General features: G+C 44.5%; 1 protein-coding gene across 1 annotated transcript in view; it reads right to left on the bottom strand.

Moving 5' to 3' along the window:
- IQCA1 (IQ motif containing with AAA domain 1) overlaps nt 1-15,814 on the bottom strand; it is a 144,073-nt gene that overhangs the window by 113,272 nt on the left and 14,987 nt on the right. The window contains exons 4-5 of the mRNA XM_041767589.1: nt 13,818-14,009; nt 11,607-11,678 (exon numbers count right to left, since the gene is read on the bottom strand). Coding sequence (XP_041623523.1) covers nt 11,607-11,678; nt 13,818-14,009 — 264 coding nt within the window. The remainder of the gene's footprint in view (nt 1-11,606; nt 11,679-13,817; nt 14,010-15,814) is intronic.

Genomic DNA, 15,814 nt, shown 5'->3' with positions numbered 1-15,814 from the left:
CAAGTCATTCTACCTTAATGAAGAAGCTGGCAGGAAGGTTTCCAGATTCTTTCCGTTCTATGTTTCTCCTATTACCCCATGCTGTGCCGTTAATATGTGTGTATTCATGCATGGTTCTTGGTATAGACTTTCTCCCACAAAAAAAAAATACATTTGGGGTCATTTGTAGCTTCTTTCTCTAGTCGCTTTTGAATTTAAAGGTTATAATATATTTAGGTCCTATGTTAATGAGCAGCTTTTCCTTTGGGCTAAAACATCTTTTCCTCGTTAGCAACTTTGGTCATATGGAATTCAAATTTGTTAACTCACCGCGTAAACAGCAACTCATTTAAAAATAAATTACGAATATTAGGGGGAAATAGAGAACATGATAATACACTATATATTGAAATACATCAGCTGTAGAATAATGCATCTTAATGAAGGCTTCCCATGTGAATAAACCATTATATTTACAAGCTTTCCACAGTTAATGACCCGGAACGGGATAGCGAAACCTACGTTGATAGCAAGGTCCTCTGTCAGCAAAAATATACATATTAATAATTGATGTTGCTGTTAAAATAGGACATCTGATGATGCTTCCCGGGTTTGTGGGGAAATAGGACGCCACGGTCCATTAACTTAAAATGCTTATCTAATGTTTGATGGGCTTTGTCTTTAAAAATCCTTGTTCGAATTAAGTCAGATAAAATGGACATTTGTCCACATGAAGATCTGTTCAATTTATCAGTCACAAATATATGGGCAGATGATTGATTTAACGCTGGCCACTTTCTCCAGAAGCCCATCGTCTTGGTGGGGGGGGGGGGCGGTGTGGCTTCCTCGTGGGGCTTTGTTGTCACTGAGGGCAAAGCGAGGAGGGGAAGGGGAAGCATCTCCTCCAAGCAAATGGCGATCCTGTGAAATCTCTTGCTGTCGTCCACGCATAGATTAATTAGCGCCAGGCCTACTGAACGCAGCGTGGGCTGGGGTTCATTAGGAAGCATTTAGAGGCAGCTCGGTGGGCTCCCCACTCCCGCCACGCGCTTCCTGCTCTAATTTTGCCCACGGAATGAATGCCTCATGCTGTGAGGGGAGCTGCTCTGCGGTTGGGCCATTTCAAGGCGGTGTGTGGGGTGCTCCTTAGTTTATGAAAATAAGCCATTGTGTCCCATCATTTCATTTAGAGCAACGCATCTCTATTTGCACGTCTGTGTTTATACAAATATACCTGCTTGTAAAGACGAACGCAGCAGCACAAGTGGGGAAAAGACTGTACGCAGAGCCACAGCTAATGGCTTTCTTGGGTCCTCTGCTCAGAGTGGTGATGGTAGGCCCTGGTTTTAGGATGCTGCAAGTTTAGTGGGTGCAAAACTATGAAATAATAATTTTTTTTCCAGCCCGCGAACCTAACTTCTAAACATGGTTTAGTAATTTTAAGATGTGCTAAATTAGGAGCGGAGCCGGAATGGTCAAGTTGAGTTTCCAACTGATTAGTGATGGAAGCTTCAGCTGCTACTTTTGTGTTTTACTTTTTAAAAAATATTTTTAAAAATCAACACTTTGATGATGGCACTTCTGGGGATGAGGCATGATTTTAAATGATTTACAAATATTAACTAATTCATTCCTCCTAATAAATTTATGAGTAGGTGGCACTATGATCTTCATTTTATTTTTTTATTTTTTTAAAAGATTTTATTTATTTATTCATGAGAGACAGAGAGAGAGAGACAGAGAGGCAGAGACACAGGCAGAGGGAGAAGCAGGCTATGCAGGGAGCCCGATGGGGGACTCGATCCCAGGACCCCAGGGTCATGCCCTGAGCCGAAGGCAGATGCTCAACCGCTGAGCCACCCAGGTGTCCCTGATCTTCATTTTATATGAGAGGAAGCTGAAGTTTCTGGAGGGTCAAGGAGCTTGCCCAGCATCACACAGCCATTCAGTGGGAGACTGGGGCTTCGGCCTGAGGGCTGTTTCTGGCATCTTTGCTCTTACCCTCCATGCATGGCTTGGTCTTCTAGCTTAATGCATCTTGTCTGAAAATGGTTTTTTTTTATGGGTATTATAGATCATACTTTTTAAGAAAATGTGCATTTGTAATTTTGATAGATATTGCCAATCTGCCTCACAAACATGTTACTAGATTTATTATCCCAACAGTGTAGGACAGAGTCTGTCTTTTGACACTTTGCCAATATGGTGACATTAACCCTTTTAGTCTTCGCTGACTTAAATAGATTTTAAAAAAAGGCAATTAGTAAGTATTTTTGGATCATGAATGATGTGAACAACTAAACCAATGATATTAAACCATTTGAGGAAAAGCAACAGCTAACACTCACCTAGTGTTCCCCATGTGCAATGTGAAAGCCACTGTTTTAAAAGCTTTACAGATAGCAATTTCTTGAGGAATCAACACAAATCTACAAGCAAGGTGCTAAGACCATCTCCATCTTGCAAATGTGGAAATCGTGGCACAAACAAGTCAAGTCACCACCCCAGTTCCCAACAGCTAGGATCCCACAGATCCTAGAACCAGGATCTGAACACAGGCAGGCTGGCTCCAGAGTTCTCAGACTTAACAACTCTACTGGCTGCATTAACAGACTATGTAATGGGCCCTAATCCAAGATAGATACAGACAAATGTCCTGTCCTAGGATGGAGGTAAAGGTATCCTGGGATCAGGTGACAAAGGGAGGGTAAGAAAAGAACTCTTTTCATCATGTAATTTCTGATGATCTGGGGATCTGGGACAAGAGTAAAGCAGAATCACAACAGTAACAACCTAAAATCCAACTAAAATTTCTCAAGTAACTAGACTGGAAGATCCCATTTAACAGAAAACGACGTCCTGCCTCAAGTTCTGACCTCCATGCTCCACCTAAGAGCCTTTCATGCACACCTGTAGTGGGGGCACTGCCTTTCTTGGTTTGCGAACTTTTTTTCTGGTGCAACACACGTAGCATGGGTGGTGTGTGGGCAGCACCCACTGCCTCGGGGGTCTTCAGAATTCTACTCTCACAGTTATCTGACATGGGGAGGTGGCTGCGGATTAGACCCGGACACCATGGGCTGCTCCAACTCCACTGTTTTTGAGATCCTACTTTTAACACACTAATTTCAAGTTCATAAATCTGAGCAGCAAATAACAAAGGCCAAGAGTGTTTGTATTGGGAAATCAGCGGCATGTGTACTTTATCCAACAACTTATTTTGGAATATATTCTGTTTTGTTCCATGGAAAAGTTATCACGTTTCTTCACGATTCAGTTGTTGTGACGATGTACTGTAATCTTCCACGATGATTGGGGTTGGCCACGATTCCTTGAAGGCATATCCCATCCCAAGCTCCAGGACAGGCCCCCTACCTATAATTTCTCTTGAAGCTTTTCTAACAGCTCTGTGAAATAGGTAGCATCATCCTGCTCTTACAGAAGAAGAAACTGAGGCTCGGGAGAGGGTAATAAGCATGTTGCTCTATGACTTCCACCAGCCCCCGTGGTAGAGCTAGGTGCACATTCCCAGCTGGCCACCCCTGATGCCTGGCTCCTTATTAACATGGCAGAGCAAACCCTCCAAAGCTGGTGCCTGAAGACATGCATTCATTTCTAAGATGCTGCCTCCCCTAGGGACACTAAAGGAACAGCTCATTTGCCTTTAAAAAGCAAAATAAAACTAAAACAAGGCATATGATGACAAATCCGTTTTGGGGGGAATAAATTCATTTCTAGAAGCAAACGTCATCTGAAGACAACTGTAATGAGTTATGTACATGACCGCGTTGGATGACGTGGGTTTTTTTTTAAAATTTTATTTATTCATGAGAGACACAGAGAGAGAGGCAGAGACATAGGCAGAGAGAGAAGCAGGCTCCCTGCAAGGAGTCTGACATGGGACTTGATCCCAGGACCCCGGGACCACACCCTGAGCCAAAGGCAGACACTCAACCACTGAGCCATCCAGGCACCCCTAAAGAAAATCCATATTTTCAACAAATGTGCTGGAACAATTTGCCATCCATTTGTTTAAATAATGAACTTCAGTTCATACCACATATTTTTTTTTTAAAGATCTCAAAATGGAGTAAAGACCTAAATGTAAGAACTATAAACCTTCTAAAAGAAAACATATGAGGAAATCTTAGTAACTGGGGGTTCTTAATGATAACATAAAGGATGACGTGGGTTTTGGTTGGAACTAAAGTGTGACCATAAGGAGCATTTCATTTTGATTCTTCACTCATTTTGGCTTTGACAGCAGTTCCCAAAGAAGAGCCCATGACCACCGAGGGCACCAGAAGCATCGCCTTCCCAAGGGGAGCCTTTGAGGGACCTGCCTTTTGGGAGCTCACTGGGTGCCCAAGCTCCAGCTTTGGGATATTTGTTAATAAGAAAGACCAAATTGACCAACAAATAATCTATAATATAGTTTGTTGGATGTTAGAATCTGAAGGTGAGCTGGGTTTTATGGTGCTTTGAGGACTTAGTTGACTCATTTCAAAGTGACAGTTCTTCCCCTTTAATAAGTGTCCCCCAGTGTTCTTTATTATAATGAAAACATTGCTAGCTCCAGGGTAACATAAAATATATGATGGGCATGACCGTAGGACAAATTATTTCAAAGAGATCCACAGAAGGAAATGTATTACATTCATTAAGTTTCCTTCCACTCGATCCACTCCATTGGCTCTGCCAATTAAAATAACTGCACAGGAATTTTTAGAGTGCTATTTATTTTCTTTTTTGTAGATTTTAGAATATAAATATTTAAAATGGCAATATCAAAAAATAATTTATATGACAATGGTAAAAGAAACATTTGGTCAGGAATGGAAGGCGTAATATTGTCTCTTGCTCTGATTCTGGTTTTAGTTACTAAATACCTGGAAACATGCCAAGATTCCCCAAACACACCAAATACTGTTTTGATCAGATAAGACAATGGTTTATTCATTGGCATGAAGTCACGAAGTGAAATAATGGAAAAATGAAATTTTAAAGTGAGTGGACAATATCTTCATTAGTGATATGGTGGAAAATATATTCAATTGAAAACATTTCTTGGATTTGGGATAATGGATTTTTATGGTTATCAGCCAGAGAACAGAAGATATCATTCTTTTATAAATTGAATCCATATATATTTCTCAATGGTGCAAAATCTCAATAGAATGCACACTACCAGGAGGAGACATACTTGATAAAAAAGGCAAACTGAAGAAAGTCGCATTTAACACAAAACAGACAACGTGGTCTTTTTATACTAGCCAAACCCTGTACTGCTGAAAAAATTAATACAGACTTCTTTGATTTCAGCTGAGTAAATATAAACTCCAAAATAAAACAGAAAAATTACAGTAATAAACATGTAATTCTATCTTTGTGTGCTATCAGTGTAAGCAATTAAGACTTCAGGTTGAAAAAGGGTGCTGGGCCATTCCTGGGTTTCTGGCATGCTACACATAGATGTTCAGTAAATGGCTGCTGAATTAAATTAAAAGGAAATTGTTGAATCAAACTACTAATGTAAAATTTCACGTCAAACTTAGATGATCTCAGATGGAATCTTTTGATTGCTAGTTTAGTTTTGAAAGTACAAAGTTGGAGTTAACCACCGTTTTTTATCATGACATCTTGCATCTGTGTGCCTCTGAAGGGTGGGACAGAGAAACAAATTTATATCAATGTCTGTCTCCCCTTCCATATGCACCAAATGGTGTGGAGATCTCAGGAGAAAAAAAAATATGATTCTACAGCCATTTGCTTTCATTTTAAATGTGTGCTTGCTTCCAGTTATTGACGTAAAATTTAAGCATATTGGAAAATACAGACAGACAAAATCTTCTGAAGGTCCCATGTGGAAAAAAAGGGCGCTATTTGAACTTGGTATCTTTTCTTCCCTTTGCATGTGCACAGATGTGTGACTGTATTTAGTTGAAATCGTATTATATGTGTAATTCTACACCTTGAATTTTTACTTTGAGCACTTTAATGTCATCAAAAATTAGCTATGAACATGCTTTTCCATGGTGACATACTACTGCGTTAATGTAGGTCCACCAGAAGTTATTTAACTACTTCCCTACTCTGAATTGGTTTTATTCCCAATTTTTCATTATTAAAAAGAACGCTGTAGGAGATTTCCATGCACATAATCTCTATTTCTGACGATTTCCTTAAGACAGAAATAGAACGCGGGGGCAACGGATTTAAATATGTTAGAGATCGTTTGTTTCTGTGGTGTTGAGTTTAATAAGTTCTTTATAGATCTTGGAAACTAGCCCTTTATCTGATACGTCATTTGCAAATATCTTCTCCCATTCTGTAGGTTGTCTTTAGTTTTGTTGACTGTATCCTTTGCTGTGCAAAAGCTTCTTATCTTGAAGTCCCAATAGTTCATTTTTGCTTTTGTTTCTTTTGCCTTCGTGGATGTATCTTGCAAGAAGTTTCCTTCCAAGTTCAAAAAGGGTGTTGCCTGTGTTCTCCTCTAGGATTTTGATGGAATCTTGTCTCACATTTAGATCTTGCATCCATTTTGAGTTTATCTTTGTGTCTGGTGCAAGAGAGTGGTCTAGTTTCATTCTTCTGCATGTGGATGTACAGTTTTCCCAGCACCACTTATTGAAGAGACTGTCTTTCTTCCAGTGGAGAGTCTTTCCTGCTTTATCGAATATTAGTTGACCATAAACTTGAGGGTCCAATCATGAAATGGGCAAAAGACATGAAGAGAAATCTCACAGAGGAAGACATAGGCATGGCCAACACGCACATGAGAAAATGCTCTGCATCACTTGCCATCAGGGAAATACAGATCAAAACCACCATGAGATCCCACCTCAGTGGGATCAGTGAGATCCAGTGAGAATGGGGAAAATTAACAAAGCAGGAAACCACAAATGTTGGAGAGGATGTGGAGAAAAGGGAACCCTCCTGCACTGTTGGTGGGAATGTGACCTGGTGCAGCCACTCTGGAAACCTGTGTGGAGGTTCCTCAAAGAGATAAAAATAGATCTGCCCTACGACCCAGCAATTGCACTGTTGGGGATTTACCCCAAAGATACAGATGCAATGAAACGCCGGGACACCTGCACCCTGATGTTTCTAGCAGCAATGTCCACAATAGCCAAACTGTGGAAGGAGCCTCGGTGTCCATCGAAAGATGATGGATAAAGAAGATGTGGTCTATGTATACAATGGAATATTCCTCAGCCATTAGAAACGACAAACACCCACCATTGGCTTCAATGTGGATGGAACTGGAGGGTATGATGCTGAGTGAAATGAGTCAATCGGAGAAGGACAAACATTATATGGTCTCATTCATTTGGGGAATATAAATAATAGTGAAAGGGAATAGAAGGGAAGGGAGAAGAAATGGGTAGGAAATATCAGGAAGGGAGACAGAACATGAAGACTCCTAACTCTGGGAAACGAACTAGGGGTGGTGGAAGGGGAGGAGGGCGGGGGATGGGGGTGAATGGGTGATGGGCACTGAGGGGGGCACTTGATGGGATGAGCACAGGGTGTTATTCTGTATGTTGGCAAATTGAACACCAATGAAAAATAAATTTATTATTAAAAAAATAAATATGTTAGAGATATTGTGGCACCTGGCTCATGGTCCTTTAGAAAGGCTGAGTTGATGTAACTCATGGTGCAGGAGAATGAGTGTCTCCTCTCACTCTCAACTATTTCAAGTTGGCAATAATTACAACTTGAAAAAACTTTTTTGTTTGCTTATAGATAGAAAGACCTTACCCTACTCCATCAATTCTAAGATGCATAGTTTTCATAGTTGAATATATCCGAAATTAGGGATGGATGTACCTTACAATCAAGGTCATGTTTTGGTTTATTTGACAGTATTTTCTTTCTTTAAAAGCACATAAAAATCATGATGCATCTTACAATCGATGACACCAGGACTTAAGGAAATGCAGTATGTCAGTTAATTTTTAATTTGTATTTTTAAAAAAGATTTTATTTATTTATTCATGAGAGGCACAGAGAGAGAGAGAGTGAGAGAGAGGTAGAGACACAGGCAGAGGGAGAAGCAGGCTCCCTGCAGGGAGCCCAGTGTGGGACTCTATCCCGGATCCCAGGGTCATGCCCTGGGCCGAAGGCAGGAGCTAAACTGCTGAGCCACCCAGGGATCCCTTTAATTTGTATTTTTGACCACTAGCAAATATTCATGATTCTTATAGAACCACTTCAGTGTACATTTCAATGTCCCGGTGAATTAAAAAAAAATTTTTTTTAATCATGGTAAAAAAAGACCACAACGAAATTTATCACCTTAGCCATTTTAAAAGATCCAGTTCAGCAGTGTTAAGTGTATTCACATTGTTGTGAAACAGATCTGTAGAACTTCTTAATTTTGCAAAACTGAAACTTCATACCCACTGGGCAACATCTGCCCCCCACCCCTCCCTCAGCCCCTGGCAGGCACCATTCTACTGTTTCTCTGAATTTCTGGGTGTCTTAGATAAGTGGAATCACACAGTATTTATCTTTTTGTGACTGCTTATTTTTCTTAACATAATGGCCTCAAAATCTGCCCATGCTATATAGCATGAGACAGGATTTCCTTCTTTTTATGACTAAATAATATGCCACCAGCAAATGTGTTCAATCATAAAAATCCATGGGGCACCTGGGTAGCTCAGTGGGTTAACTGCCTGACTCTTGATTTCAGCTCAGGTCTTGAGCAGAGACACAGGCAGAGGGAGAAGCAGGCTCCATGCAGGGAGCCCGACATGGGACTCGATCCCTGGACCCCAGGGTCATGCCCTGGGCTGAAGGTGGCGCTAAACAGCTGAGCCACCCAGGGATCCCCTATCTGTAAATTTTTAGACATAAAATATATGTTTATGTTAGAAAGATGTAAGAATAAATCAAAGTGTAAAAATAGGATCACGTGTTCACAATTTGCACGACACAGAGAAACTCTGAACATCACTTTGAAAGATGCACAGTGGGATGTTTAACTGTATGAACTATTTCTGGGCACCAATCTACAATTATAAAACTACTCTGATAGGAATATTGACATACTGTAAACTTTGCTCACTTTCTTCTTCTTCTTCTTTTTTTCAGCAAAGAAGTTTGCAAAGGGTCAGGATTTCTGAGCAAACAGGAATAAGGGTTTTAACGTTTGTGATGAGACAGATGGTCCTCAGGCCGGTGGGTGCCCACTTAAATCCCCGTTAGTGGTCTCTGAGCTGCCCTCGGCCCTGGGTCCTTGCCCAGACATCCCCATTCCTGATTCTCTCTTCTTTTTATTTTTAAAAAGGTTTTATTTATTTATTCATGAGAGATACAGAGAGGCAGAGACACAGGCAGAGGGAGAAGCAGGCTCCCTGTGGGGAGCCCAATGCCGGACTCGATCCCAGGACCCCGCGGTCATGCCCTAAGCCAAAGGCAGCCGCTCCACCGCTGAGCCCCCAGGTGCCCCTCTCTTCTCTTTTATTAGCATAGATTTTTTTAAAAATTTTTTATTTATTTATGATAGTCACGGGGGGGGGGCAGAGACACAGGCAGAGGGAGAAGCAGGCTCCATGCAGGGAGCCTGATGCGGGATTCGATCCCGGGTCTCCAGGATTGCGCCCTGGGCCAAAGGCAGGTGCCAAAGCTGTGCCACCCAGGGATCCCCAGCATAGATTTTTAAAGATGGTGCTGGCCTCTGTTTTGGAAGCGGCTCCTCCCCCACACCCCTCACCCTCACCCCTGCCTCCTGGTGGAGCTCCCCTGGCCCCTCTGCTCCTCCCTCTCTTCCTCCCAGTAAATATCCTGCGTGTCTTTTTTTTTTTTTTAAGATTTTATTTATTTATTCATGAGAGACAGAGAGAGAGAGAGAGAGAGGCAGAGACACAGGCAGAGGGAGAAGCAGGCTCCATGCAGGGAGCCCGACGTGAGGCTTGATCCTGGGACTCCAGGATCACACCCTGGGCTGAAGGCAGGTGCCAAACCGCTGAGCCACCCAGGGACCCCATATTCTGCGTGTCTAAGTCCAGCCTGGCACCTGCCCCTCATAGCACCCAAACGAACGTGGGCGCTCGGAAAAACTCTCTGGCACTCGCTGTAGTGATTGGTTTTTTGGGGGTATTTTGTATCTTTGGTCTGCTTTGATATTTAGACTTCCCTAGATAATCTTCTCTGTTCAGTATTTTCTAATTTGTTACCTTAGTCACTCATGATACTGTCTAATCATTTTTTTTTTTTTAACATATCGGTATCTGTGATTATACACAGTGTATTCACATTTGCTTTTCTTCTTTTAGCCTCAGCAGAGCTTGGTATGGGATCAGCATTTGCAAAGATTTGGTCACAGTGTCTATCAACGTCACCGGTGCAGTGTTTTTATCCCTGGCATTAAACATGGGGCGCTAAATAATGTAGATCATGCCAGTGCACCAACACAGTGCTAGAACAGGCCTTGTTTTAAATCGTGATGTCCCTTAAGGCAGCGAGGAGACCAGGCCCGCCAGAACGGTGGCCATCTGTGGCAGGAACGAGCTCTGAGAAGCGCTGGCGCGTGGGCCCGAGAGCTGCCTGCACGTCCCTGAGGCTCGAGGGTGGAAGGGGAAGGGGAAGCAGGCACACTCTGAGTTGCCCCAGGGGACAGAGCCACAGCCCGGGGCTGCTGCGGGGCCTGTGGGGCCTGGGGCTTCCTTGGAATGAAAGGCAGAAGCTTCTAAAAGGGATGAGAATGGGCTGGCCTGGGGAGCTGGGGCTGGTGTTCAGGAGGGACTGGGGGGGCAGTGGAGACAGGGCCTCTTGCATGGGGCAGGGAATGCAAAACACTCCTTTGCACAGAAAGAGGTGCTAAGATGGTCCCCAATTATCCCCCCTGCTGGTGCGCACCCCTGCGTGAGGGTGCACCCCATGGCTTGCCTCTAAGGGACCCAAAGAGGGAAAGGTGAAGCACATGGCTGGAGACTGCAGGTGTCCCTGTCTCCTGTGCTAGCTCGGACAGAGCAGGCTGCCACACGGAATGGCCCACGCGGCGCGGGGCTGGGGGCTGCCTCCAGCTGACAGCTGGCAGAAAGCAGGCCTGTGGCCTGTAGCCCACGAGGGACCGAGTCCCGCCAACAACCACACCAGCCTGCACGGGGACTGCACCCGGGAGGGCCTCGGGGGTCACCCTGCGCTCGGCCTTGCGAGATCCCGAGTGGATGACGGAGCGAAGCCCGGACCCTGGGCCACAGAAGCTGAGGTGCGAGCGTGTGTTTGAGCTGCTAAACTGTGGTAACGTTGTTCCACGGCGACAGATAACGAACACACACGCTTCCAGTTCTGGCGGAGCAGTCACCGTGGAGGTCGCCCGAGAAAAGCCAGCTGTCTCGGTGCAAGCCCATTCTGTTGACCACGAATGCTAACAGAGGGCAGTGCAGACATCACGCGGGGCGCGTACTATTCGTTTCCACATTCAGAGCAGCCCACGTATTCTAAGAGACGTGTAAACGGACGCAGGTCTGCTCCGCCCCGTACATTACAGGTGATCCCGTTCTCTTAAGTCACTGGTCACTTATTTTTCTTTCCTTTCTTCCCACAAAAACTCTCTAAGGAAGACACAAGACTTAAGAAAACCATACGCATATCCGGCCTGTAAGGGAACTTACCATACCCAGGAATATCATCTCCTCCTCTCTCTGTTTTTCGGTTTTCTTACACTGATGGAAACCTCGCCAAACCTAAAAACAAATAAATGGTTACTTGACTAATGTATTAAAAAAAATAAAAAAGGAAAACATTGTCCTATGATTTCTCCCATTTCAAACAGTGCGATGACTACACAGTCAAGGCCGTGCACGTATGTGCGCAACGATGGAATATCTTTTCTTCTGTGATCATGGGCAAAGATTTTAAAGAAAGAACAAGGGGTGCTGGAGGCTGTCCCATCCACCTGGGGACCGAACAGGATCCACACTCGTCCAAGACCCTGGAAGCACATCTGCCAACCGTGCAACCCACCGCTGGGCCAGCAACAGCCTCACAGCTGTCAGAGTGGCTCTGACCCACAAGACAAGAGACAATGGGTGTTGCGGAGGATGTGGAGAAAGGGGAACCCTCGTGCGCTGCTGCTGGGAACGCAAACTGGAGCAGCCCCTGTGGAAACAGTGTGGTGGTTTCTCCAGAAGTTAGAAACGGAGCTACCCTATGACGGAGGGATCGTACTCTGGATACCTATCTGAGGGAAATGAAATCACCGTCTTGAAGACATATCTGTACCCTCATGTTCACTGCAGCATTACTTACAACATATCACATGGAAACAAACCATCCGTGAATGGATAAAAAATGTGATATACGTATGTGTGTGTGTGTGCGTGTGTATAATGGAATATTATTCAGTCAAAAGAGGAAGGAAATCCTGACATTTGTGAAACATGCATGGACTGTAGGGCAGCACGCTAAGTGAGAAAAGTCACAGAAAGGCGACTACTGTATGATCTCACTGACACGTGGACTCTAAAATACTGAACCTACAGAAACAGAGCAGATTCGGGATTGCCAGGGGCTGTGGGGGGCGGGTTGAGGAAACAGGTGAAAGTGGCCCAAAGATACAAACTTCCAGCTACCAGATGAATGAGTTCTGGGGATTTCCGTACATAGCATGGTGGGCAGCCAACACCGTGTTGTGTGTTCGAAAGCTGCTAAGAGAGTGGATTGCAAGCGTCCTCACTACAACAACTGGTAATTCTGTGATGTGATGGATGCTTTAGTCACCCTTATGGTGATAATTACTTCGCAGTAGACACGTATATCAAATCAGGACACTGTACATCTTAAATATGCACAATGTCGTACGTCAGGAAAGGTGGGTGGGGCGGGGAAAGAAGAAGTGACTTTATAATTCTCATTAGCCAGAGTCCCCTACTTGGGTTTCTTTAGGAGAAACTTCCAGATTTCAGGACCGTGGGGCTAGATCTAAGGGCGGCACTTCATAGCTCTCAAAGAAGTTTCCACTGTGATGTGGGGAAAGGTTAACACGGTCACATCCAGGACGGGTACAGCTCAAGCTGTGAACTCAAAATGATGGTTTAGAACTTCCCATATTCACAGAAATTTGAAAGGAAATGGTTTGTTATTGGCCTCTCTGCCTCCACGGCCCCCCGTCCCCATTCAGACCCCAGCAGGGATGGGGTGGTTGCGACTCTCTGGCTGGGGTCTGCGTCCTGGTACCTTCCTTCCCTCTCATCTCATTCTAATTTGCCCCACGCGGCCAGCTTCCTCATTTTCCTGTAAGCAACCTTAGCCTCCGTTTGGGAAAAGATGGGGTGCAAACCCTCAGGGGTGCAAACCCATGGTGCTCATCTGGGAACGACCCGTGAGGCCCACGTCTAAAGGGAACACCGGCGTCCTGGCGCCCGGTGATGGCCACGGGCATTGTGAACAGTACGCAAGCCGGCAGGTGTTGGTCCTGTGCCCCTTCTGTGATTGTGTCTGCGTGTGAATACACTTGTAAAGATTCACTGAGGGTTTATATTTTGAGCGACATTCTTTCCAACAATTATCAGTGATCTTTAAAAATATTTGAACCAAATGCCCAGCATTTTATACCTACTTATAATAAAACCTAAAAAAACAAAACAAAACAAAAAAAACTCCCAAAACCCCAAAACGACCACAAGCCAAAACCAAAACCGGACCAAGCTTAGGTAACAGCTTCTCCAGGGTAAGATAATAAATCTCCCTGCAATTCAAAATCCAGTTCTAGTAAAGGTAGGGTTTTGGAGTTTGGGGTTTCAGAGCTCACCCCCGACCCTGGGGTGCATCTCTGGCCGTGTCAACACACTTGTGCCCCAGCTCCATGAGCACCACACTCGCACCTTCTGAATCTGCAGCGCGGCGGCTCCCACGTCGGCGACTTTCTCGCCAAGTGTCTTGGCTTGCTTTGCTCTGTGTTCTCGAAGGAAGATTTGCTTCATGAACATCGCTCTTAGGCGACCTTGCCGTGCTCTCTCGGAGATCTGGATTAGCTTAACAGCCTCTTCTAGGGGGATACTCTTCATGCTGTATTTCTGCAGAAACATTCATGTTAAATCAGTGTTGAAACACATTAACTACATTGGTTGATCCCAGAAGCATCACATGCTTACTTCTAAGGCAACCTTGCTAAGAGTTCCCAAACCGTTGATAAAGAGTCTGACGGTGCTTTAATACTAACCACACTCCTCATTAATTATGTGAATTTTGATAACGTGCCATGCTCGTGCTCTGGTCCCATATTTAAGGACCCCATAAGCTTTCCTCTACCATTTCAAACAAAATACTAATTAGTTCCACAATATTTTAGGTTGGCAGCACATTATACTGGGAATGCCAATAAAATGGATTCAATAAAGCTCAAAATTGCTACCCATGTTTTATTAACTTAATAGTAGCAACATATAAATTAAAAGCATATCTTTAATATGAGAACTTAAAAAGTAAAACACACATGAAGTAAAATGCTGACTTCAAAATCAATTACAGGATGATCTAGTAAATATGAGTAATGTTAACATCATTTTAGGCATATTTAATTTATACATGAAATGTCCTCTGCTAATTACAAATCTGCATTTCAAAACATCCAGATGGGATGAGAAGATTACGACTGGACAAAAACCAGGGCTGGTGCAGTAAAATGCTGCCTTTGGAGATGTCAGATGGGCCACGGGGAGGCAGGGCCAGGTACGGGGCTGTGCCATTTCCTGAGGAGGGTCAGGAGCCAGGCTGCTGGGCCACCCAGAGCCCTGTGAGAGCTCTGAGTGGGCGCAGCGGTGGGCCTGTCTGTTGTCCCCAGGGCGAGGGAGAAGCTGGGCACAGGGCCTGGCTCGGTGGAGCCTCATGCAGGGACAGAGACAGAAGTGAGAGGCCTCTGGAATCAGAAAGTCACGGGCTGATGTCCTTATCAGGACATGATGTCCGACACTGAGATCCCGAGTGCGGGGTGCTCCAGTTCATCACCAGGGTCCCTGATTCTCAGGATGATGTCTCCTCTGTAATGGCCCCGGGGTGGTGGTAGGGGGGACAGTGCACAGGAAGGACCAGGGAAAGGCAAGGGGCATTTACCGAGACCCTACAGAAGCCAGATGCTTTTCGTAGATAATCTTGGCAAATTCACAAAGCAACCTCCAAGGCAGGTATTCCTGTGACCAGCCAAGAGTTCAGAAGAAGACTGTGCCTGGCACAAGAGACAGAGTCACCACGAGTTCCCCCGGTCAGTAAGGGGTGGAGCCAGCTTGAACCAAGACTGACCCTCATCCCCGTGGTGCATCCACCATCACTAGGAGCTCCCTCTTTCATGCAACGATTCCTCAGACTTTGGCTTTCCGTGGGATCTTGTCACCTTGGATATGCTGTGAGCGCACATCTCCAATAACGCCCTCGGCGTGTTAGAGTGCAGTGGGTATCATGTTGGCCTTGGATCAGACAAGGTACGTACAAGCGCTCAAGCACATGGCAGGTGTCCTGCAAACACTAGTTATTATCGTACTTACTTCCTTCTAGATTTTATATTGTCGCTCTGAAAATCATTACAGCCCTTACCGAGCACCTTGGAGGGTTTGAGAGGTCTACTCAAAAAGACAAAGATTTTTGAAATTTATGGAAGGCCTTAGAGTAAATACTAAGCATTAAAGATGTAGGACTGGATGGTAATAATCGCATCTCAAAATTCTTTTTTGGGGCATATGCTGTATATATCATCAAGAAATAAGCAGCTTAAGGTGAAAGTGGGGTCTCATGAGGCACTGAAGGGCATGGGAAGGTCACCCAGAAGTCGAGGGCGGTTGTCCAGAGCCCAGCATTTTGCTGACGTTAGGCCTATCAGAAATAGAGG

Source organism: Vulpes lagopus, chromosome 8, assembly GCF_018345385.1.
Source record: "Vulpes lagopus strain Blue_001 chromosome 8, ASM1834538v1, whole genome shotgun sequence".
NCBI lineage: Eukaryota > Metazoa > Chordata > Mammalia > Carnivora > Canidae > Vulpes > Vulpes lagopus.
This window is presented reverse-complemented; position numbering and strand designations above follow the sequence as displayed.